The 25,210-nt window shown below is 41.7% G+C and overlaps 1 protein-coding gene and 1 long non-coding RNA gene across 28 annotated transcripts in view; one reads left to right on the top strand and one right to left on the bottom strand.

The window, feature by feature from the left end:
- The window catches only part of LOC140613785 (uncharacterized), a 99,614-nt gene extending 89,955 nt beyond the window's left edge, over nt 1-9,659 (bottom strand). For 4 of the 25 annotated variants that reach the window (XR_012014650.1, XR_012014647.1, XR_012014659.1 and 1 more), the window contains exons 1-3: nt 8,850-9,652; nt 7,031-7,139; nt 4,198-4,330 (exon numbers count right to left, since the gene is read on the bottom strand). This is a non-coding gene — a long non-coding RNA (uncharacterized lncRNA). Of the gene's footprint in view, nt 1-4,197; nt 4,331-7,030; nt 7,140-8,849 lie in introns of all 25 variants that reach the window. The other 21 variants (XR_012014642.1, XR_012014641.1, XR_012014638.1 and 18 more) reach the window with 15 other exon arrangements.
- The window catches only part of TIPARP (TCDD inducible poly(ADP-ribose) polymerase), a 34,385-nt gene continuing 14,656 nt past the window's right edge, over nt 5,482-25,210 (top strand). Inside the window, exons 1-2 of one of the 3 annotated variants that reach the window (XM_072792174.1) lie at nt 5,482-5,671; nt 13,349-14,306. In XM_072792174.1, the coding sequence (XP_072648275.1) occupies nt 13,390-14,306 (917 nt within the window). In that variant the 5' untranslated portion in view covers nt 5,482-5,671; nt 13,349-13,389. Of the gene's footprint in view, nt 5,672-10,053; nt 10,211-11,459; nt 11,732-13,348; nt 14,307-25,210 lie in introns of those variants that run through there. The other 2 variants (XM_072792172.1, XM_072792173.1) reach the window with 2 other exon arrangements.

Below are 25,210 nucleotides of genomic sequence, written 5' to 3'. Positions count from 1 at the left end.
TTTCAATGACTGCCTATTTTTCTTTCTTTCCTTTTTTTTTTTTCCATAGATTCACAATCCCAAGATCAAGAGTCACACGCTCCACCAATTGAGCCAGTCAGGCTTCCCTGCCTATTTGTCTTCAGAATCCTTAATTAGGCCTGAAGGTCTACATCCCCAAATCATCTCCAGCCATTGTTCCTCTCACTTTCTACTTTCCAGACCCACTCACTGTTTTTTTTCTGCATGCCACACCTTCACAATTCTGGCTTTGCACATGTGGTTCCCATCCCTTGATCATTGTTAATTGCTCCCACCCATCTCCCTCTGATCTAGTTAATGCTTAATCATCAGAGTTCAGCCAAATGTTTCTTCACCAAAGAAGGTCTTCCTTGTTCCCTCAGACTAGGTTGGTCTCTGTCATGGCACCCTGCTCTTCTTCACCAAAGCACTCACTGAAGTGTGTGATTATATGTTGATTTGAGTAAAAATTGTTTTAGCATCTGGAAGGATGCTAAATGAAGGCAGGGATCCTGCCCATTTTGCTAACCATTGCATGCCCAGCAACTACTTATAGCAAGTATTCAATAAAATAGAGGAATGAATAAAAATGATCAACAAGTCCTTTTCTGGGCCACTCATCTATGCAATTAGCCCATTTATTTCCACCACCAGGACTGCACCTAGGGTTTTGGTGATGTAGCTAAAATTTCCTGGCTTTTAACTTGGAAGTCTGATTTTTTTTTAAAAAAAGTTTCAGTTTCCATTTTTCTTATGGTCTCATTGATTTCATTTCAAAAGAGCATTATTTTTGACCAAAGAAACATTTTTCAGTGACTTCACAGAACTTTAACCAAGGGGTTACCTTGGCTTCAATGTAAACATACTTATCATTGAGAACAAGTCATTCAGGTGCTTGATCTCCAATTTAGCTAACTCTTCAGAAAGTGAAATATAAGAGTTTCAGGCAGGTGATGAAGACAAAATAGTACAGCAAATAATATTGCAAATATTTTCTTTTGCTTAATATAGATTTTCCTGGTAGAGTAAATTTTCATCTGCTTTGCATTTGAAAATAAAAGACAGCTGCCTCTTCAGAGGCTTGTAGGCAAGAAGTCAATAAATAATGGGAACTCTAAGTGATAATACAGGATTTTTGTTTTAAAGGCAGATGTATGCTTACTTTGCTAGAAACTTGCATGAGCCTTCACTGATATTTTATTTTCAAATTTTACTATGCTTGACTTGGAGTTGGCTTATTTTTCCCCTCTAAACCCATAAAACATACAAATGTCAACTGTTTCATTTCTTTAGCCTCAAAGTAATTTCTTATTCAGTCAGCCTCCCTGAATGGGATCTTCACTGACAAAACCGGGTAATAGGAACTGTAAATTAGCTTAGGTTTATAGGAATTACAGTTTATCTCTCCTGGAGAACCACCACTGGACAACACCTTACTTCCAAGCTTTGTGAAAATAAATCTCCCTCTTCTGCAAATGCAGAACACAGTCCAATACTTTTTTTTTTTTAAAGATAGACTATTAAGCCCTTCTAATTAACCTTCATGTCAAATGAAGGAACCAATGTGTTTGCTCTATAGCTTTAGAAATGGGGATATCCTTAGATACAGTAGCAAGCAGTGCTAGCTTCTACTCTTTTTTTTTTTAATTTTTTTTTTTTATTTATTTATGATAGTGAGAGAGAGAGAGAGAGGCAGAGACACAGGCAGAGGGAGAAGCAGGCTTCATGCAGGGAGCCCGACGTGGGATTCGATCCCGGGTCTCCAGGATCGCGCCCTGGGCCAAAGGCAGGCGCCAAACCACTGCGCCACCCAGGGATCCCTAGCTTCTACTCTTAGTTCTCCTCTTCATTATCCAACTGCCTACTAACCATCTCCACTTGAATATCTATTATATCTCAGTCTTCACGTATCCAAAACTACATTGTTTCCCCTTGTTCCCAAAAGCCTGCTTCCCACAATCTGCACCATCTCAATGAATGACAACTACATTCTTCTAACTGCTGAAGCTACAAAGTGAGGGGTCATTCCTGGCCCTTCAGTTTCCCTCATACCCCATACCCAATTCAACAGCAAATCCTCTCAGTTCTACCCTCAACATGTGTCCAGAATCTGACGAGATCGGGTGCGTTCAGGGTGGTATGGCCGTAGATGTGTCCAAAATCTAATCACATCTCATCACTGCCACAGTTAGACTTGTCCAGCCACAATACTTTCTTCCCTAGACTATTAACTAATCTTCCTGCTTTCACTCTTCCCACCCTACAAGGTTCTTCTACACATAGCAGCCAGAATTATTCTTTTAAAACGTAAATTATAATTTCTACGTCAAGGTAGAATCCAAAGTCTTTACCATGGGCCTAAAAGGTATGAAATTTGGCCACTCCTTTGACCTCTTCAGCAGAACTCTATTTTGTTCATTCCACTCCAATCAAACTGGCTTTTGTGATTTTCCTCTAACATGCCAAATTTACCTCGACCTCAGAGCCTCTGTATATGCTGTTCTGTTTACCCGGAATGTTCTTCCCCTAATATTCTGTTAGCTCCTATATCTTCCTCAAGCTTCTGCTAAAATATTTCCATTTAGGAAATGTCTTTCCTGCACAGCACATTGTTTTTAAAAAGCATCTCATTCCCTTAATCACAGTTTTTTTAAACACCTTGGCCAGAGTGACTATATATTTCAGGGCAGTCCTGGTTTCATCTGCATTGTCCTGACATTATTATAGATAATTATTCTCAAAGTGTTCTTATTTGATAAATTATGTGACTGTATACCTTTACCATGTCTTAGTCTTACAGCTTTCATCATCACCTGATACTACTTGTCTATCTCTTACCATTAGAATGTTGATAAGAGTTAACCATTTTATTCTCTGCTATATCCCTAGCACTTAGAAGTGCCTAGAACACATACCCAAATATGTGGTGAATGAATAAATGAACAAATGAATAAATGAGCTGGGGTCATTAACTCCTTATGTTAAGTGCTCTTCTGCAAACTTAGGGAGGAAAAGATAAGACACAGTTCCTATCTCATGCGCAAGTTCCACCTGAGAGATTCTGATTTGACTGGTCTTGTGTAGAGACTAGAAATGTCTATTTTTAAAGCTACTCAAGTAATTAATTGTCACATATAGGTCAACCTGAAATCCTATGGCCTGGGAGCTATCTACCTAGTGGAGGAGTCAGATGAAAGGCAGGTAGGACGGGCAGCCCAGGGGGCTAAGTGGTTTAGTGCCGCCTTTAGCCCAGGGAGCAGGCTCCCTGCATGGAGCCTGCTCCTCCCTCTGCCTGTGTCTCTGCCTCTCTCTCTGTGTCTCTCATGAATAAACAAATAAAATCTTAAAAAAAAAAGAAAAGAAAAGAAAAGGCAGGTAGGAATCAAAACCATCTCTCCTCAGCAAATGGCTAAGATAATCCAGTATGCCAAAACCACCATTTTAAGTTTAGACGTCAACATGAAAATTTATATTATGTACATGATACTTCCCAGTGTACCTGGCCAGGGCTACTGATGAATTAAATTCCTAAATTCCATTTTTTGTTACTGAGGAAAGTCTTGACTATTGGCTTTACAGAGCCACAAATTTGAGTGGCAAAAAAGGAAACTATGGATGGCCTAGCATGTCTCATGATAGTGTAAGTGAGGACAGGGAAGTTGTCCCACAGAGAACCAATTCCAGAACTCGATGAAAATGAGTACTTGGACATAATTTATTTGCAGGGAATAGCTTTGTAACCAAACCTGTGCATATGCCCTAATTATATCCTCAAGATAAACTCACACCAGTAGAAATACTATTAACTCAGATGGATATCTGAACATGATTTTCATCATCTTTAATTGGGAATTCACTTTTTCAAAAAGAAAATGGCTTTTTTTTCTTCTTATTAAATGTAGGTGTACTACAAATACAAACAACGGAGTTTCTTAACATGCTAAAGAATAATAATTTTAAATACTTCAAGAAATCTGTTGCTGCTAATTCTCTCCTCTGACAATACATAGTTGGGCTTAACTCGTCCTCATTATATAGTCTTAGCACTTTGCCTGTATACCACTATTTTAGCACTTACCACCCATATTGTGTGTGTTTGTTTTCCTACTTGGCCACACCCCTGAAGTCTCCTTCCCCTCCTAGTGTCCCCCCACATCTCAAGGGTTTTAAGACTATGAACGCTTAAAGCAACCGTACCTAGGGAACATCTTCAAAGCGGAGAATCCCTTGCCCTCTGAGATTTGGATTCAGAAGGTCTAGGATGGGGCTGGAGAATCTTCAGCAGACTTCCAGAGGCCATCTGGGCGGTCAGTTCACAGACTTTAAGAAACTGACAGAAAGTAGAAACTATCTTAGTCATCATTGCATAACCAGTGCCCAGCACATGCATACCCGATATATGTGTACTAAGTCAGCTGAATGAATGATCCAGAAAAGATCCAGGGACTTCTATGAGGAAATCATTTTGTATAGATCCAAAACCAGTTAGATCAAGTAGCACTTTATGTACTGTAGGAATTATTCAACAGGTCCAAAACTGAAAGGGAATTGAAGAGCATACTTGATTGTCATGCATCCTGTGAGGAGAACAGCCCAACAGATGATTAGGCAGATGACAAATGAAAATCTTGAAACAAAATACCTTGTGATCTGGTATAAACATTTTAGAACCCATGCTATTCATATTTTAGCTATTTTCTGCTAGGCCTTATATTTTCATCTTTCCCAAACAGAGGTACCTTACTGCTTATCAAAGGTGAAAAAAAAAAAAAAGGTTTCAAGAAAAAGGAGATTACAAAGGAGAAATATTTTTAAAACTTGGAAATGGTCCTTAAAGTGAATATTCTATCACTTTATGAAAATATGAATGTGATGTGCACATTTATCGACGCATGTTCATGCCTGATTCTGAACCTACCTCTGAGCTTTGAATTAATTCACCCTTAATTTGTGCTGATTAAATTCCCTACCTTTAATTGCTCTAACATGTTCTCTAGCAGCATTTTCCAGTCTTTTCCCATCAACACCATATTTAAAACCCACTTGTAGTAAATAAATTTCAGCCAAAATCATTTCTTGCTCTAGAATTCCAAGAGTGGAGCACTCCCTCAAAGGAAAATAGGAAATCTTTCTTTAGGTTAGTTTTAGAGGTTGACCCATTAATAACATCAACACAAAATTTTCAATAATAGATTTTAGGTGTAAAAACAATAGTAATTCAGGTGCTTAAGTAATAAGTTTGACTTTTCTTCCACTATGAATGTAATAAATACACGCACATGTGAATTCCTTTTGAGTTAAAGAATAAGTTGTTTTTATATATATAGTCAGAAAGCATTATAGTCTGGACTTAGCACTCACAGATAAGGAATTGTCAGTCTGCCATTTATGCAAGTTCATTGTGTTCTCCATGTAACCTCAGTATAGCATTGCTAAGAGCTAAGGCTTCTGTTTTCAAATCTTGGGTCTTTCATTGTGCTGAGTCACATTAGTCACTGTTTCCTTCTTGGTGTGGTAACCAGAAATCATTATCCTTCTACCAGAAGAATGTTGGGGAATTAACTATTACTAATAGTTGTGAAAACAGAAAGCAACAGATATTGATACTTATACTTCATTGCACGTATTATGTTAATGAAAATGGAAGGTCTTGGATCATGTGAAATTTGAGGTAAGTAGACTTGGCTTTTATATGAATAAATTGTTCATTGAAAGTACTACTAAACTGATCAGCCATGCCAATGTAAAACCAACAGACAAGGATGACAGAAGTTAGCAATAAAAGGAATACATGGAAAGGAAATTAGCATGTTTTAATCCTATAAATATATTTAAAAAGAATTTAGGGCACCCCGGGTGGCTCAGCGGTTTAGCACCGCCTTCGGCCCAGGTTGTGATCCTGGAGACCCGGGATGGAGTCCCATGTCAGGCTCCCTGCGTGAAGCCTGCTTCTCCCTCTGCCTGTGTCTCTGCCTCTCTCTGTCTCTCTCATGAATAAATAAATACAATCTTTTTAAAAAAAATAGTGGCCTAGAAAGTGTACATCTACATATGCCATATATGTTGCAGGTATAGATTTGTGCCTTTTGTGGTTTTAAAGAGTATTCAGAGAGAAGCCACTTATTCATATAGGTTTACTTACAATACTTATTCATATAGGTTTACTTACAATATTTAATCCAAGTACTTGAATGTGGTAGATACTCGGTGAATAAAAATTTTTTTAAGTGAATTGAGAAGTTCTATGGCAAGGAACCAGTGAAGTAAAATTTTTATAGTTACTTGGAATATTAAATGACTATTTATTTAAATGACTATGCTAACATGGAAAGCCGCTTGTAATGAAGGGTTAAACAAAAGATGAATTTGCAGTAATGTCATAATGACGGGGGAGGGAACCTCTGAATAAAATAAGATGAAACACAACTATAGCAAAATGTTAAAATGGGACTTTAGAAGGTTCAACTATGGGTATTTTTAAAAGAGGTTTATATATTTTAGACAAAGAGAGTGTACGTGCACATGCAGAGGGAGGGGTAGAGGGAAACAAGACAAGCAAACTCCCCACTCAGCAGGAAGCCTGATGTGGGGCCTCATCCCAGGACTCTGAGATCATGACTTGAGTGAAATCAAGTCAGACGCTTAACCAACTGAGCCACCCAGGTGCCTCCAACTAAGGGTATTCTTATCTTTCTCTCTACTTTCTATTTTTTCCTTTAATACACATGTATTTCTTAATCATATAATTTGGTATACCTATGAAATTGGCAGGAAATGTTACAGGACTTGATGTGTTACTTTGTGACAGCTCTTTCATTTCTGACATATGGTCATGTTGCTATCTAACCAGTGGAGTTTACAAGCAAGATGACTAGAAGATAATATCATAGTATTAGCTAAGAACACGTTTAGCTACAGTATAACAGAAAACAAGCTAACCAAATTGGGGTTACAATGAGTTGAGGGGTGGCCACTTTAGGACTACTTCCTGCAGCAGCTTCAAGATATCATAAATGACTCAGACTCCTACCTTTCTGCTCCAGAATCCTTAGCTTGTGGGTCCTATCTTCATATTTCCCACATCATGTTCACTTTCATTTTTGTCATGAGGCTCCAATGTCCATCCTTATATTAGTATTCTAAGAGAAAGAATAAGAAATGGAAAGTATATCTATATATATTAAGGAAAAGAAATGTCTTCCTAGAAATTTTCATTCTATGCCTAGAACTATATGCATGGCCACTCATAAGTATATGGGATCTAGGAAAATGATTTTTTTTTTTTTTTTTGGCTAGGCACATTGCTAGCCCTCCTCTCTCCCCTCTAAAAGTTATCAGGTAAATAAATAAATAAATAAATAAATAAATAAATAAATAAATAAATAAATAAATAAATAAATAAATATTATCAGGCTTTTTCTGAGAAAAAAAAGGGGCAATAAGTAGTATCTGCTGCCCCTTTTCATAAAAGGAATACATTCATCTCCCCCTCGTCCCTGCAAGAGAAACAATCTCAAAGTCTCATCCAGTTACTGTAATGAGCTCAGAGTCCAGGATCCAGAAGTTCCAACGATATGGAGTACTCCCAATCAATTGTGTGGCTCTTCATGCTCCGGCAACTAACTTTTAAAGAAAAGTTATTTGCCTCAATACTCCTAAAATAAGTAACAGTAGATAGACAAGGTACAGGATGTTGGTAAAAGTCCCATTTAGGAAAGGGTAAATGGGAAAAACACAGTGGTCACTACAGAACATCTCCAATCCTGTTGGATAACTGTTGCAAGAAATCTATGCCCTTGGTCAGTTCATCAGTCAGTTCCTGATTCGGTTCTGTAGGAGGACCTTCCTATTCCATTTCTTCCAGGGGTCCTCTTGGACTGTTCCTTCTTGGAACCCAGATATTGTAATGCTGCAAGGAAGCCCAAATTAGCCATGAGGAGAAGCCTTGTAGAGAAAAACTAGGGAACCCAGCCAGTAGCCAGAGACATACGGCCCTAGTTGAGCCAGGCCCAGCCATTTAGGGCACTCCAGTCGAAGCAATAAGCATCCCCAGGTGCGGATGAGCCACATGCACCACGACCTGGCTTAATTCCTAAACCAGAGAATCCAGAATTGTAAGTAAGAATTGCTGTTTTAGGTCACTAAGTTTTGGGGTGGTTTGTACACAGCAATAAAGTAACTGAGTTATGGGACACCTGGGTGGCTTAATGGTGGATTGCCTGCCTTCTGCCCAGGGTGCGATCCTGGAGATCTGGGCTCCAGTCCCACATCAGGCTTCCTGCATGGGGCCTGCTTCTCCCTCTACCTGTCTGTTTGCCTCTCTCTCTCTCTGTGTCTCTCATGAATGAATAAATAAAACCTTTAAAAAAAATTTCTTAAAAAAAAAAAATAAATGAGGCATTTCTAAAAGAATAAATAACGTGTAATTTAACGGGTGGGAGAGAACAGAATTAAAAACACTTAATCCAAAAGAAAGCGTGAAGTGTAAGGACCACAGAACAGATGAGACAAAGAGCAAACAGCAAAATGCTATTTTTTTGAACTTAGATGCTCGCTTCTAGGGCAGCCGGAGTGGCTCAGCGGTTTAGCACCTGCCTCCAGCCCAGGGCGTGATCCTGGAGTCCCGGGATCGAGTCCCACGTCGGGCTCCCTGCATGGAGCCTGCTTCTCCCTCTGCCTGTGTCTCTACCTCTCTCTCTCTGTCTCTCATGAATAAACAAATAAAATCTTAAAAAAAAAAAAAAAGCAAACAAAAAGGAAACGTGCTTCTAGGTAACTCCGTGTATGAGCAGGCGCAGACCAAGACGCTGCCTTAACACAGTTTTTAAGCCTGAAAATTCAATGTTTACCTAGGAGCGTCCGAATCCTGTCGGTGTCATTCGTAGCTTCGCTGAACCCCCTGGACTTGATGCCGCGTGGAGCGCGCCTGCTGGGGGAGGCGCCGCCCTTAATCCACTTCTTGTTGGCGTCGTGTGGTTTAGAAGCGCGTGAGAAGATTGGAGACCCGTTATCTCCAGTCCTACTGCCGCTTAGCTCTTTATATAGGCGTTCCGGTGTGTGTTTGTGTTTTTTTGTTGTTGTTGTTTTGTTTTTGTTTTTTGTTTTGTTTTGTTTGTTTTTTTTTTTTAAGGATAATAGTTGTCTTTTTCAACCCACGAAGCCTCCGAGCTGTGGGACTCAGTCAGACTTGAGGCCGCGCGGGCGGGGAGCAGCTCTTGGCAAGCCGCGTGCGCGTCTCTGTCCACGACCAACCGCCATCCAGGGCCCTTGTCCCCCGACACAGCGGGATCCACGAGCTGCACGCAGGGCTGTCCCCGCACCACCGGAAGCCATCCGAGGACTCACCGCCCAAGACCTTCGTCGGCCCAGAAACTACGGCAAACTCGCGCCGGGTGCGCGCTGGAAGGGGGAGTCCGTGCCGCTGCGCGGGGCGGCGGCTGCCGGGGCGTCGCCGGGTCCCCGCCGCGTGCCGGGCCTTCCCTCGCGGCCCGTCAGGCAGGGGGCGGGCGACCCCGTCTGGCCGCGGCGACCGTAGCAGCCGTCCGGCTCCCGTCGGGGTCCCGCGGCGCCGAGGCCGGGAAGGCCGGCCGCACGGAAACGCCTCGTGCCGTCCCGCATCCCGTCCCGGAGCCCCTCAGTCAGTCAGGCGGCGCCCGCCCCACGCGGCGCACACCGCCGCTCCTCACGGCCGCGCGACCGCCACCCCCACCCCCACCCCCACCCCCACCCCCACCCCCGCACAGCGCGCGTGCGCGCGCGGGAGGACACGCCCCCTCGCGGGAGCACGCGGCCGCCGCACGCACGCACGCTCCGCGCGCCTCCCCACGCCGGGAGCGAGCGCGCACGCGCACGCGCACGCGCACGCGGGGCGGGCCCCCCTCGCTCCGCACGCCCCGCCCTCCCCGGCGGCGCCCACTGAGCGCCCGGCCCTCTCACCCCGCCCCTCTCCCCCGCGGCCCAGGCTCCGCCTCCGCGACGGGGCAGCCGAGAGGAGGCGACCGGAAGCCACTTTAAAGCGGAGCTCGGGGTGACAGGCGAGCGAGCCGGAGCGGGCAGTGCGGCCGCTGCTCTCTGCGCTCCCGGCGGCGGAATGGCCCGCGCGCTGCCCGCCGCGGCCCCGGCCTGACCGTCGGACGCCCGAGCCCGCTCTCCGCGCGGACGCTGCCGGCGCCCCGGCTCCGCGGTCCGCGCTCTCCGGCGGCGCCATCAGGTGAGGGCGGCGGGCGGCGGGCGGCGGGGGGCGGCAGACCCGGCGGGGATGGCGGGCGGGGGCGCCGGCCTCGCGGCGTCCGTGCCCCCGCGGGCTCCCTCGGACCCGCCAGCCCGGGACGGGCGGCCTGCACCCCCGGAGCCCTCGCGGCCGCGGGCAGGTGTAGGATCGGGAGGCGGCGGCGGCGGCGGGGCCGGCACCCCGCGGGCGGACCCCGACCGACCCGGCGCGCTCGGCGGCGCCGCAGCCCACAACTTTGCGGGCGGTTCTCACGTCAACTTCGCGGGCGCACGAGCGCGCGCCGGCCTCGCCCCCCGCCCCCGCCCCCGCCCCCGCCCCGCGGCGCCGGCCGCCCGGTGCCCGCGAGCGTCCGAGCCCCGCGGGACGAGCCCCTGGGCAAGGTCGGTCGGGAGGCGGGGACGGCCGAGCTGCAGAGGCGGCCCGAGCGGCTTCCGCGGAGGAGGGGCCCCGACGGGGTCGGGACGGCGCGCGGGATGCTCGGGGACGCGGGGTCGGCCGGGCCGGGCGGCGCCTCCTCCGCGCTGCGCGGAGCTGCGGGCGGCCCGGGGGGCGGGGCTGCGGGGCCCGCGGCGGCCGGCAGGAGGCGTCCCTCGGACCCGGGCTCGGCGGCGGGGGGCGGCGGGGCTGCGGAGTCCGCGCCGGGCGGTCTCGGGGCGCGGGGGCCGGGGGAGCCCGGGGGCACCACGCGGGGTCTGCGGGAGCGCGGAGTTCGCAGCGGGCGGTTGCGGGGCGGGGGGCGGCGGGAGCGCGGGGTTTGCACCGAGTGGTTTCGGTGCACGGGGGCCGGGGATGCCCGGGGATGCCCGGGGGAGCCCGGGGGTCACCACGCGGGGTCTGCGGGAGCGCGGAGTTCGCAGCGGGCGGTTGCGGGGCGGGGGGCGGCGGGAGCGGTAGGTCGCCGGCTGCGGGGGGCCCCAGCCCGGAGGAAGTGTCCCTCCAATCTTTATTTTTCTGTTATGCAAACTAATTGAGGAACAAGTCCTAGTGACTTCCCCACCGCAGCCACTCCTTAGCGCTCTGCCTCCTCCTCGGTCTTATTTCCGAGCGGGTCGGAGGGCAATAACAGGAAAAGAGCGTGCGTGCGCGTCCACTGCCGTGTAAATGAGACGGGTGCAGCGTCTCTTCCCGTGATCGGAGGGGGCCGGGGTGCGTGTGCGTGTGAGTGTGAGTGTGTGCACGCACGCACGCGAGGGGAGGCACGGGCGGGCTCGGCGTGGTGGAGAGGGAATACCACAGTCCGTGCCAATTGTGCCTGGAGGCAAGAGCACCGAGCGATGAATAATAACGCCTGGCTTGGCCGCCTTCCAGCCGATGTATGTCTTCTGTCAAGTTCCTCCTCCGTGAAGCTTTCCCCACGGTGCCAGCTCGCACTGGACTCTTGCTGCCTCTTCTTTTGTACCCACCGTGTGCGCTAGCACCTGGCCCCGTGCCGTTGAGCTTTGAAAGACGGCTGTGAGCCTTCCGCGGCCGCCCGCCTGTGTGCAGATTTTGAACAGTACTGTAAGCCTGTTTTTTTTCCGTTCTGGTGACTCTCGATATTTTCTTTTCTCTGGCTTGTTGTAAGAATACGGCGTGTAATACGTCTAAGGCAAAACATGTGTTCATCAGCTGTTAATTCCGGTCGCCAGTAGGCTGTTAGGAGTTCAGTTTTGGGGGAGTCCAAAAGTTACCGGTGGATTTTTCCTGGGTTGGTTTCCCTACACGTCCCCCACCCTGGCCTTGTTCGAGGGTGAGCAGTACTGTGTTTTGTGTATTTCTCTGAGTTTGATCATTATGAACTTTTTAATGTGTAGATTCATGAATCTCTCCAGTTAGATCTCTAATATTCATTTTTCTGGGGAGTCCGTTTTAGCATTTTGTTGTACCTATGAAGGCTAACAGAACTAGTCCTTTAACAAGTGCTTTTTCTTCAGTAATTCAGTTAAAAAAAAATATGGAGCACCTACTGCGTGCTTTGTGCTAGGCGTGGACGGTGCCGATCACCTGGGATGAGTGTTTGAGGAAGTCATGGACCCTTGCATCAATGATCTCTTTTTCTTTTAGTCACTTGGCCAAGACAGAAGATTAATTGCTCATCACCAGCTCTTCCACCTCGTACAAGGCTCATTAAATATTTTCAGAATTGGTTAATGAATGTTAGGTTGTGGAGGAGACACTCTTTGTCCTTCTACAAAGTTTTCTATATACTGGGTTTTCTAAGGGGTCTTATGCTTTGAAGAGAGCACGATTTTGGTCTCAGTTCATTAAGAATCTGGCATTTAGGGTGTGTTTTATATTCTTGTATTTTTCTGTAATATGGCTTCACTTACCTTAAGAGATAAAATCATATATGTAACTTTTCTGAAGATAAGGGGGAGGCCCTTCCTGAATTATGTAGTTGTGTTTGGTTTCCAAAGCAGTGTATAGTGGTTGCTGCTGATGTAGCTTCTGTTGCTAAACAAGCAACTGGAGGAGTATTCTTCCTCCAGTAGTGATAATGTTTTGGGGATTGTAAAAGTAGATCCTTAACATCCTGGGGGGATATATTGGAATTGAGAAATGCTTCAGTATGCTCCTGGCTTTCTCTCCTATAACATCTCAGTTGTGAGCCCCTGTTTCTTGAGTATATCCTCGTGCTTTAAATTCACTCACTATTTACCTTTGAAGTTTATCCTTCAGTTGATGAACTTTTTTTTTTTTTTTAATACAGTTTTTGTCACCTCATGGGATAGGTGATAAAGAAACTGTGAAGAGAACCACAAAGTAGAGATGTGGCTTCCCTGTTGTCATCTGTTAGCCACACCTATCTCTACCCCTCATCCTCCACCACACCCTAGATTTAGTAAAAAATTCATACCTCAGCAGAATTACCAATTGTATATTGTCCACAAATGAATGTCAAGAGCCTTTTGAAAGATACTATATCTTTACCTGCTGTGGGCTTTTGAATAGCCTTGGCTGCTTGGGAGCCTTAATTTCTCAATAAAACTTAAAATTGACTCATAAAGCTGAAATACGGTATAAAAGGAGTGACTTCAGGGACTTAGTCACAGACTAAAGCAAAACATTTTGATGAATGAATGGGATCCAGTTGTTGTCAGCTTGTAAATGATCATCTTTCCTTTCCTTTCCTGGTAGGATTTTTAGACTCTGAGGAGCAATTGGAGCTAATCCACATCATGGAAATGGAAACCACCGAACCTGAGCCAGACTGTGTAGTGCAGCCTCCCTCTCCTCCTGATGATTTTTCATGCCAAATGAGACTCTCTGAGAAGATCAGTCCCTTGAAGACTTGTTTTAAGAAAAAGGAGCAGAAGAGATTGGGAACCGGAACCCTAAGGTCTTTGAGGCCAATTTTAAATACTTTGCTAGAATCTGGTTCACTTGATGGTGTTTTTAGATCTAGAAACCAGAGTGCAGATGAGAGCAGCTTACATGAACCTATAGTGAAAAAACCCCTGGAAATCAGTCCGTCATGTCCACCAACAGAAAACAGTATGTCTGTCCTGATTCCTGATGGGACAAATGTTGGGGGCCAAATACCGGAAGCCCATCCTTCCACTGATGCTCCAGAACAAGTGGTTCCAATCCAGGATCACAGCTTTCCACCGGAAACTCTTAGTGGGACGGTGGCAGATTCTACAGCAGGGCACTTCCAGACTGACCTTTTGCATCCAGTTTCAACTGATGTTCCTGCTAGTCCTGACTGCATAGACAAAGTCATGGATTACATTCCAGGGGTTTTCCAAGACAACAATTTTACAATCCAGTACATTTTGGACACCAGTGATAAGTTGAGTACTGAGCTCTTTCAGGACAAAAGTGAAGAGGCTTCCCTTGACCTTGTGTTCGAGCTGGTAAACCAGCTACAGTACCACACTCACCAAGAGAACGGAATTGAAATTTGCATGGACTTTTTGCAAGGCACTTGTATTTATGGCAGGGATTGTTTGAAACATCACACGGTCTTGCCATATCATTGGCAGATCAAGAGGACAACTACTCAAAAGTGGCAGAGTGTATCCACTGATTCCCAGGAGCACTTGGAAAGATTTTACTGTAACCCAGAGAATGACAGAATGAGAATGAAATATGGGTATGTATCTATAACTACTTTAAAGCTGTTGTTAATCCTGTAGAGAAGGTCAGGAAGCTAAATGCTTCTTAGTAGGGTGGTTTCTTTCAGTAGTAACTTAACAGGTTTTACTCTTTTGGCTGTATGCTATCCTGATTTTTCATGTTGTTTGAATGCAGACTATTTACCTAATGAAACAATGAAGGTTTTATGATTTGAACAATTCAGATGTCACTCTGTTCAATATGTGTGTGCCTAAGAAGTTGCATATACATTGAATGTTGTGAGTCAGATACTGTTTTAATGGCATGCGAGTTTGCTTTTGAAAGAAAATCCAGGGGATCCCTGGGTGGCTCAGAGGTTTAGCGCCGCCTTCAGCCCAGGGCCTGATCCTGGAGACCTGGGATCGAGTCCCGCGTCGGGCTCCCTGCATGGAGCCTGCTTCTCCCTCTGCCTGTGTCTCTGCCTCTGTCTGTCTGTCTGTCTCTCTCTCTCTGTCTCTGTCTCATGAATAAATAAATAAAATCTTAAAAAAAAAAAAAAAAGAAAATCCGAGGTTAATCTTAAGGTAGTATAAATAATGAATACCAAATTTATCTAATTTTAAAGTTTCGCATAGTGAGTAGCTGCTGTTTTTTATGGGGGAATAGTGTCATTTAGAGATTTTTGTGGCCCTCTTTCCATTTTGAATGGTACAGGTTTTTTGTGAACTTCTTCCCAAACTTCTGAATCATGCCCAAACATGTTGAATTTCTTTTAGTTTCCTTCAGGCTTCTTACCATTAAGTTTATTACTCTATCTTTCTTATAGATAAAATTGTTCTACAGTACAGGCTATTTTCTTCAACCTGAATAATGATCTGTAGGGAAAATTCATGTTAAGATATGTTTACCATTTACATGAAAACCAATTATCCTCAAGTTTTTATATGCAAGGCATGCAAATATATTTGGTTCTTTCAGTGCGGATGTCCAAGCAATATTCACTCATAGGGAACTGAAATTTCCACATCCGAATTCCTATTTAATTGAATATAAAAATGAAGAGGAAAATAATATTTGCTACGTGTGAAGTTGCTAATGTAATAACAGCAATAGAGTAAGCATTACTCTTACGTTTCTAGTTGTTTCTCCTGTAGTACAGGAGTTAAAATATGTGATATTAATAGTTATTTGTCTACAACCAAAAGAAAGGATTAAAATGATATGAAGGGAGAACATATCTGTCCATGCTCCCTGACTTGGGAAACAATGAGGGCACTCTGACAGCTTCACAGATGATGAATGGCCTGATGTAGTATTGAAAGGCATGACCCATTGGAAGGAAAAATATACGGAGTATCCTAACCCATAAGTCCAAGAGAAACTTTTTTTCTTTTAGATTTATTTATTTGAGGGAGAGGGAGAGCGTTACACTCATATGCATGCACATAAAAGAGGGGGAGGAGCAGAGGGAGAGTGAGTCTTCAGCCAACTCCCTGCTGAACGATTGGGACTCATTTCCTGATCTCATGTCCCTGATCATGACCTGAGCTGAGACCAAGAGTCCAGCACTTAACCAACTGTGCCATCCAGACACGCCCAACAGAAACACTTTGTTAAGTCCTCTTTGTTCATTGTTCACAGATAACTTCACAGTGTAACCCAAGTGTCTGGAGAGTCAACGATCAATTGATGTCAGTAAACCACTTCTAAGTTGTCTAGTTTTGTTAGTCTTGGTGTTAACCTTCTGTGTTCAGCATAGTGCCAGGTAGGGCATTGTTGGCATTGTAGAACCAGGTTTTTGTTTTGTTCTTTTTTAAAACTTGCTCCCTTTTAGTATGAGGTAAGTGGTTTTCTCTTAATATTGCATTATTTCAGTTATGTAGTACACAGATTTGTGTATCTTTTTAACAACTTAATTATCATGAGATGAGACTAGAACTTTGCGGTCTTGTGTTTCAAAAGGGATGCATGGAAGGATGAGAAACAATATAAGGCCCAAGTTTAAGGCATTATTATGTAGAAGCCCCTTGGGATAAAAGTAAGATAATTTCAAGAATGTAGCTTTCCTGGGGCTCCTGGGTGGCTCAGTTAAGCATCTGAATCTTGATTTCCGCTCAGGGTCATGATCTCACGGTTGTGGGATCAAGCCCTGATTTGGGCTCTGCTCAGTATGGAGTCGGCTTCAGATTCTCTCTCCTTCTCTGGCTTGCCCTCTTACTCACTCTCTTGGCTAATAAATAAAATCTTGAAAGTAATGCAGCTTTTTGATAATTAATGTTTCATCTTGATAATGTTAAGTACTCTAGATTCTATCTTGCTTGGGTAGCAAAATTTTTAGATCCTGTAATAAAGCTAAGTACTTTTTAATTTTTTTTTTTTAAGCCAACATCGTAGGAGACAAAAATGTTTTCCGTGTTATCTTAAAAATCTTTTTAATAAGTTATTGTCCAGGATCTCTGTTGCCCATGAGCTAGCAATTCTAATTGGTATGTCAAGGTAATTAATTTTATATACTCTCAAAGCTACTGTAATCCTTCCATCTCCAGATTGCAAAAACTGCAGAATAGTGGCCTCCCACTTCACTCTTATGAAGCAAATTTCCAGTCTGCTGAGTACTTCATTCAGCATCTTGGTACATTAAGTTTCTATCTGTTTGAATTGGTCAGGAAGAAACTAGCAGGATTATTGTCCAACACATTACATTCTGTTACCATGAACAAGGCAAGACAGGTATTTTGATCTCACAGAATCCAAGAACTTTTAGGTCAGCAGCATATTGGGTATTTTATTCTTTGGTAGAATTATTAGGTAGGCTAAAGAATTAGACCTAGATATAGACTCATAAGTGTATATCATTGGATCAGTTATAAAGTGGTTGCACAGTGCTTGATTTCCAAATCTCTCTTAATGAAATAAACTAACGTTTATGTGACACTTAAGAGGAAAAATAGGAGTGAATTATTGTAATTACTAATGCTGCTGCTACATTGTTAATGGTAGTAAGTGGTCCTGTTCTGATAAAAATAGCAAAAAGTGTTAACAGTTAATTATTATTAGTAAAGTGAAGTTCTCCATGGACAATAGTAAGAAATATAAGATTGTAGATAGCTAAGTGTCAAAAATTAGGCTTTTGGGAAGTTGACCTGTGGTCATTGCAACCTGGTTTTCCTTGTATTCCAAAGCGATGTTGTGTTTCCTGGCAACAAGATGCAGATAACGGCATGTTGAGCCTTGCTGAGAGATTCACAAACAAGCTGGAGCAGCCCAGGTTCACATGGTTACCACATTATTTGGCTAAAGCTATTAATCTCTGTGGTCAGGCCTGTAAAGCTGGTCTATCTGTACAGATTGCACATAACCAGGAAGTGTGTGTTCAGCTGTGTATATGTCCAAGTCTGGCCCAGCCAGTCTTTGGAATCAGAAAAAATGAATGGCAATTGTTTATCCCACTTGTTTTCAGCAGTTTATATGACTTGGAAAGTCATTATTGTATACCATATCCATGTTACTTCATTGTATGGAACTTGGGGGAAAGTTCATAGTTCTGGGTCTCTAGCAAAGACAAAAGTTCAGAGTTTCAAACTTTGCAGATAAAATTCTTTGTTTTGCAAATGTATTGGATTTAACATCTAAACCCAAATAAGATGTGCAGTATCATTTTATTCTCAAGAATGAATTTGGAAAGGAAGTTGAGCTAGATAAGTTTACAGGTCCCTTCCAACTCTTTAGTCAGGATGTCTAGATACTAAAATATTTTTTTAAAAAGGATTTCAATAGTAAAAGCTTATTTGGTTCATTATAACAAAATTATTTTAATTATTCTTTTCCAATTTTGTCTTTAACCCAAAGTATGATACAATCCCACTTTGCTTTCTCTGCTTTTATATGTATCTCCAGATGTTGATTGCTGACATAACTGGAAACTTAATTGTATGTATGAACTCCCCATATTTAGATGCCAAGCCTTCTTTTGCACACGGGATGGGCTTTGGAGAATTTCCAAATTCCAAATACACAGTTAAGAAAACAACATTGAATGTTGTGTTTTCGATTAAGAAAACACAGTCTCCGACAATTTAGGCACTCATCCTTAGTAGAAAATGATACTAAATGGCAGGAGTAAGTAGTTTTGAAAGAGCTTTACTAACTGTGGATAATTGAAACTGTGCAGGATGTGCAAATTTCTCTTTAGCAACTGAGATCACCGCTGTTTTTCATATTATATTCATGTTAAAGTATGCCAAAATACAGAATAGTCTTCTACTTATCACCCATGAGGGAAAGGCACTCTGTGAACTTTTATTTGTAGGTAATCTGTAGGTAAAAATATGACCAGTGATTATTTCTAATTCTGAGTCCCTGAAAGAAGGAAGGGCGAGGAAGAAAGTACAAACCTAGACTCCATGGTTAATTTTTCTCAAAGGTCGGTGTTCTTTTCTCCTCTTCTGGAATTAAAGCTTATTGATATGAGAAAGGGAGTTTTACTAGTTTCGGTTTAAGCTTAGAGTGATGTTATAGTCTTACTTTTGAGTGATTTTGATTGTTAATTGCTCTTAGAAGGTTGTTTGGTTTTTTGTTTTAATCTGGACAAAGGAAAATACCATCAGATGACTTCAAAGGAACTCCGTGAAAGAAGACAGGGGAAGTGCATATTAATGATAATATGGAACATATGCAATTTTCTATTTGACTTACGGAGTGGATTATCTAAAGTAGAGTAAGCTCCTGACTGAACTATTCTGGAATAGTTAAATTAGCCAAGTTAGCTCTGGCCTGCACAGCTGTGATGGTATAGGAACTAACTCATTATGTGTTATTGATAACACTGGAGAGAGGAGAACAGCTGAAACTTACTATGCCTTGTGACTTTTTGGTATTTCTTGAATATACACAGCTGGATGAGTTTGAATTTATTTTAAAAATTCCTGCCTCAGAGAAAGAGAGAGCTCCATAAGCAAGAACTGTGTTTGAAGTGACTTTCAAAATATGTGCCTTCTGCTTTAGGATAAAGCAATCCAATGAATTATTTTTTGTACCTCTTTATGCTCTATTTACATATGAAATAAAACTAATTGGCTTCTGTCTATACTAATCCAGAGAAGTTACTGGGTCTGTGTAGAGCTATCATGGGAATCAATAGCAATCATCCATTTATTCCCTTTCTGGTTTTTTGTCAATAAGGAGATTAGACTTTTTGAAGCAGCTGTCACCTGGCTTCAGGTTGGGGTCAGTCTGTTCCTGAAGTATTGACAGTAATGAAAATGAACTTTGCAAAAGCCAGAGATGTATAACTTTTAAATCAGAATCCATCTGTGCATCTCTGATCTTACTTAGCTGGTGATCTTAGCTTCATTTGGGTTTGGGTGCCCTTTTCTGAAGGGTGAAACCATATGTAGCTCATACAAACCTGGGCTACTCCAGAAATGCTACTACAGTCCAACCATTTGAGATTATGACCTCTTCTATTCCTTATCATCTGATTTGAGACCACCAGATTTGCATCCTTCGTCTGATTGTTAATAATTTTGATCACGTTAGGACCTGAGGTCCTCTTAACATTGATCAGCAACTTTTAATAATTACTACTTCCTGTTTGAGAGTTGCACTTGCCTTTTTGTGGAAGGAAAACTTGAGTATATGTGTATCATTTTTGCAAAGGAAAAAACAAATGTATTTTGAACTAGAAGATTTTTTTTTTGGGACAACTATAAGTCTGGTTCTGGTAATTAGACACTGGTAATAAGTTTTGCAAGAAATTCCCTTCATAAAAGCAGCAGAATTTCTCTTTTAAAATAAAACTGGGATTCTTAAACTTAAGTGAATATGAGTAATTTTTGTGTCTTTTTGGAAGATTCTAGAGTACAGAGGGTTGAGCTATGTTCTATTTCATTCTGGGTTTGAAATTTTTAGGTAATAGCTTGAGTTGAACTATACTTTGCAACACCATAAACACAAGCTATACAAAGGAATAAAATACTTCTAAAGTTAACCATTTCTAGCAGCAAACCAGTTACATTTTAGATATGAAAAACTTCTTTAACAAAACCAAATGTATTCTTTTTATATTTATAGATTATTTATGGTAGTGCTTTCTAGGGACCAGGAATTCTACTGCACAGACTTGCCTATATTTAAAAACCCTGTAAGTGTTAAACCTAATCCAGCCCAGTCCCTGATACATGAACTTTTTAAAAGCCTTGAAATCCTAATATGGATTAATTCTTTGTTAATAGGGGAATCTGAAATTGCAAGGGGTAAAGTCTGAAATACATTTTGAAGTCGGTGGGGAAAAAAGCATTTTACGTAAAATCCATTTATTTGATAGTTTATAAGGTTTATATTTGATTTGTGCAAAATTATAGTATTTTAGTCTTAAGCTAACTATAAGCAATTCTGTAATCAATAAATTTTAGAAGTTGATGATACTAATAAACTTCTAATTGTGAAACTTACAATTTTTCTTGCTGACTTAACCTGTTACTGTTGCTAAGACAAGCACAGAAGGGAGTTAACTAAGCATTCCTGTTTGCTGTGTCCACACTACAAAATGTGTCTGTCTCCTTGATCTTTCTCTGCAATGTGCTGTTTACTTACTGGTAACACCCACTTGGCCTGTAAAGAACCTTTGCATGGTCATCACAATGAAAGGGTAGGCTCTTAGAATACTAGTGACTGTTCCCTTTCACATTTTACAGAAACCAGTGATTTGTGAGTATGTGTGCCACAAAATGTGTCAGGAGTGTATTAGAATCTCCCATGACTAAGTTATTGAGAAGGAGTTCAGGAAATTTGTATTCTTTATGCAAATGGATGTCCTTTATTTTGGCTCTATTGCTTCTGAGCATAAGGAGGGATTTGTGAATAATCTTATGTGAAACATAGCACTTCTCATATGACTGGAAAATATGTTTAGGCCATACTTGCAGGAATTTCTCTTTGTTGCAATTTTTTTTTCTTTTTGGATTAAGAGATCCTTTTTTTTTTTTTTTTTTAAATCCTTTTTCCTTTGACATATAGCCATAGAGTTTGGGTGACCTTCTTGCTTGAAATTTTAAACAGCACTAAATAGGGAAGAATGGCAGGAGTAGAGGCCCAAGGGTGATTTTGCTTGTAGTAGTGTGTATGCTTTCAGAATCTTGCCTCCTGCACCTTGTGATCTTCACAGCTCCTGCAGCTGATCAGGGCGTAAGAGGGCAAATAGCACAAAATACTCTAAATAATTTCCTGCTGCGGTTGGTCTTTGGTTTCTGTCACCTGGCTTCGCTCTTTCATTTCCAGGCATTGAGAGAATAAAAATAAGTGCAGGAGAAATACTAACTTTGCCTTCTGAGGTAATTAAAAAAAAAAAAAAAAAGTCCTTGAATGGAGGTAGAATATGTGAAACAGAAGGAACTTTGCTTATTTACTTTCTGACGTTTCGATTGTTCAAATGCTGACACACATCAGAAGCATTGTATAAAGTGTTCTACAATTAATTTGTTACCAAAAAGTATTTTAGGCTGTTTTAACTATTGATAATATTGAATCTGTCTGAGAAACTTGGCTTCAGAGAATCTTTTTCCTTGAAAAAGTTACTGATTTAAAGCCCTATTGAAAGGTTTTGTGATCACAGTTTACAAAATGTAGACAATTAAAAAAAGTATCTCCTAATGTTTTCTGTAGGAAGTCTTTTTTCTTTGAGAAATTTGCTTAAAAAAACTCAGGAAATGATGAATTCTCTATATGATTAGTTTGCATACATTCAAATCTCTAGTCTTGAGAGTTTCTTAGTCATCTCTGGGTTCTCATAATAAGCCATCAAAGTATATATTTTTAATTTGCTCATTGTACTAACTGGGGAAAAAGACAAGGCTAAATTGAGAAAATTCTGAATAAAACCTTTTTTTAAGGAGTTTATAATTTTAAAATTCAATATATAAGTTAGTAGATTGTATTTTTTTTACTGGTGGTCATTAGAGGACATCATCTATAATTATTTGTAATTAGTATTTCATTTACATGTGAATGAGTTCTGAATTGTTTGAGGTTATTTGAAAACAATTATTTTAAAACACTTTTAGCATTTACATACAACCGATTTTATAATCAAGTAGAAAAATTGTATAAACAAATATGTTTCAGCCCTCTTTTAGTGCTGTAAAATTCTGTATTCACAAAATTGAATTAATCAGTATGGTGCCCTGAGTACATGGGAAACAATTTTTATTGTCTATTTTGAGGTAAGATAGAAATTTCACAGTTTTAAAAATATTTCACTTAACAAATGGGGATATTTACCTCTCTTCGTAAACAGCAGTAACTGCATAATTTCAGGCAGTGTAAGGTATGGTACACATTTTTTAAAAAATCTATCTTGTGCTTTCTATCCCAGCTGGTGTGGTAGAAATTAGGTTTCACTTCCTCTTCAGGCCATGGTTAGGAAGTATGCCTCACTTAAGTTACCTTCTAGGTGCCTCAGGACATGTGACTGAACTTGGATAAAAGTTACGGCTGTATGACATTTCTGATGTCTTCAGAGTGCAAAATTTAATCCCATGCCTCTGTAAATAGATAGCAGTGAGATATTCTGATCTCATAAGTGTAATTTTTATTTGTGAAAGATTTTAGGCTTATCCACATCTTACTAGTTCTTTTGTGTTCTTTCCTTAGATCTGGTAGTTTTGTAATAAAAACAAACAAAAAAGCCCAACGTAACAAAATTTAGCAGGTTTTTTTTTCCTCAAGTGGATATTATCATTTGCTTTTAGTGGTTGCATAGGGCAGAAGGGACTTCAGTGTATGGTATTTTTTAGGGGTTTATGAAGTACTTAGGTGTACTCAAATGTGTCTTAGTACAAAGGTTTTTGAGAATAAACTCAACTGTTATATGTTTGTTTAGTTCCTCACATGCTTTTGGAGAATATAGAATTACAAAAGCTTAAAGATGATATTCTTTCATGTAGGAAATCTGCCTTCCTTTTTTCTCCTCTTATCCTCTCATTTTTATTTCACAGTGTTCACTTCTAGAATGACTTTAAGACACAGTTCGATGTCTAAACCAGACATAGGGTTTAGCACACAGATCAAATGTGGTTCTAGATAGCATCCATTCACTAACTTACTGCTTTTTCATTCACCTGTTTCCAAGGTGTTTCAGGAAGCACCAATGGAGCAGCTTATACAATCAGAATTTTGCCTTAAAATGATCACTGTTTTAAGAATTGATTCCTAGAAACTCATTGTATCTTAAAGTGAAGAATATTTTTACCTACTCAAAAATCATTTGAGTTACTTAGAACCATAAGATAAATCCATATTTGATGTTAATTGTTTTACAGAGTGAGCTAAGCCTCAGCAAGCCTGCCTTGATTAGGTTAGGGTCTCCTTAGAGGTGGACAGATTGAATTTTCAATATTTCAATACTGCCCACCCATAACTCCTGAGGGTCACGTGCATAGTAATGTAAACTTCTAATTTTGATTTGTAGGTGTGTCTATGTCTATAGCTACTTCTGGATACAAGGGGAAAAATCCAGTTGGTACTAAGACGCATGTCATAGTAAAGAAGTTCAATATAGAATTTTAACTGGGGTACCAGGGTGGCTCAGGGGTTGAGCATCTGCCTTCGGCTCAGGTCATGATCCTGGGGTCCTGGGATGGAGTCCTGCCTTGGCCTCCCCACAAGGAGCCTGTTTCTCTCTCTGCCTGTGTCTCTGCCTCTCTGTGTGTCTCTCATGAATAAACAAATAAAATCATTAAAAAACATTTTAACCTCTGATAAGTATTGAAAGATGTTGCCTTGTTTGTAAGCATTTATAGGCAACTTTTATTGCCTCTGAGCTATTTACGAGTCAGTATTAGCAAAAATCTCAGTACCAGAATAAATGACCGTTTACTACGCTTCTGAAGCGTAAAGTTAGGACCATGAATACATGGTCCTCTGAAGTTTAATAACTACACTGCTCTCACAAAATGCTTGTGTTGAATATGCCATGGCTTTGATTCTCATTACCTTGTAACATACTTGAAGGAATATATAAGCTGCTAGATATTTCAGCATTGCTAAATGAGTTCTGGAAACATCAAAGCCAGGTATCAAAAGCCAGCTATATTTTGTGTGCCTGTGAAATTTCTATAGCAGCAGCAAACATGTCCCATCTGTCATGCCTGTCTCAAGCATAGCAGAAGAGCCTAAGTACTCTCTATACATCATTTGATCTTTATCCTTCTATTGTTTGTGACCCTCCGTTTTGGGAGAAGTTTTTACTCTACATCATAGTAATAAAACAAGAGGACCTATTAATTGTGTCTAGTTAGTTGGCTGATATGGGTGGGTGATAATTAGTTTGAGATCACAGGTTTATCCTTATAGAAACCGGTTAGCTCTTAGATTATGGAAGCCAAATTTCCAAAATCTAGCCCATCTGGTTAAAACCCTACAGAGTAGGGTCTAGAAAATTTATATTTAATTGACCTTTGCTAAAGTCTGACTTCTGTATTTTAGTTGCATCCTCTTCCCGTTTAAATGTGTTCCACCCCCCTGCAATCCCTGTTTCATGTAATGGCACCTTACCCAGTCATCCAGATCGGAAACCTGGGATACATCCTGGACTCTTCATTCCCTTCAGCCTCACATGTAATCCTATTTTATGCAGTTAGATTTTAACTCTTAAATATCTCTCAAAGCACTCCTACTGTTGCCTCCTTAGCTCTCTGTCATCATTTGTCTCATGTGGTTCTAATAGTTACAGATGGCTAGGCGTAGAGTAATAAATATTAATAATAAACATGCTAATATTTAAGCAAGTAAGTGCCTATCTCCACCCTTCCCCCACCATTCTCCACCCTCTCTTACCAAAGATAAACAAATCAGTCCTCCATACCACCGTTGTTGGAGTAGCTTTTTAAAAGGCACGTCTGAACTTTGTTGAAAATAAACCAGTGATTCCTATTGCCCACAGAG

Source organism: Canis lupus, chromosome 22, assembly GCF_048164855.1.
Source record: "Canis lupus baileyi chromosome 22, mCanLup2.hap1, whole genome shotgun sequence".
In the NCBI taxonomy this organism is placed as follows: Eukaryota; Metazoa; Chordata; class Mammalia; order Carnivora; family Canidae; genus Canis; species Canis lupus.
The sequence above is the reverse complement of the archived record's forward strand: the minus strand, read 5'-3'. Positions and strand labels throughout refer to the sequence as shown.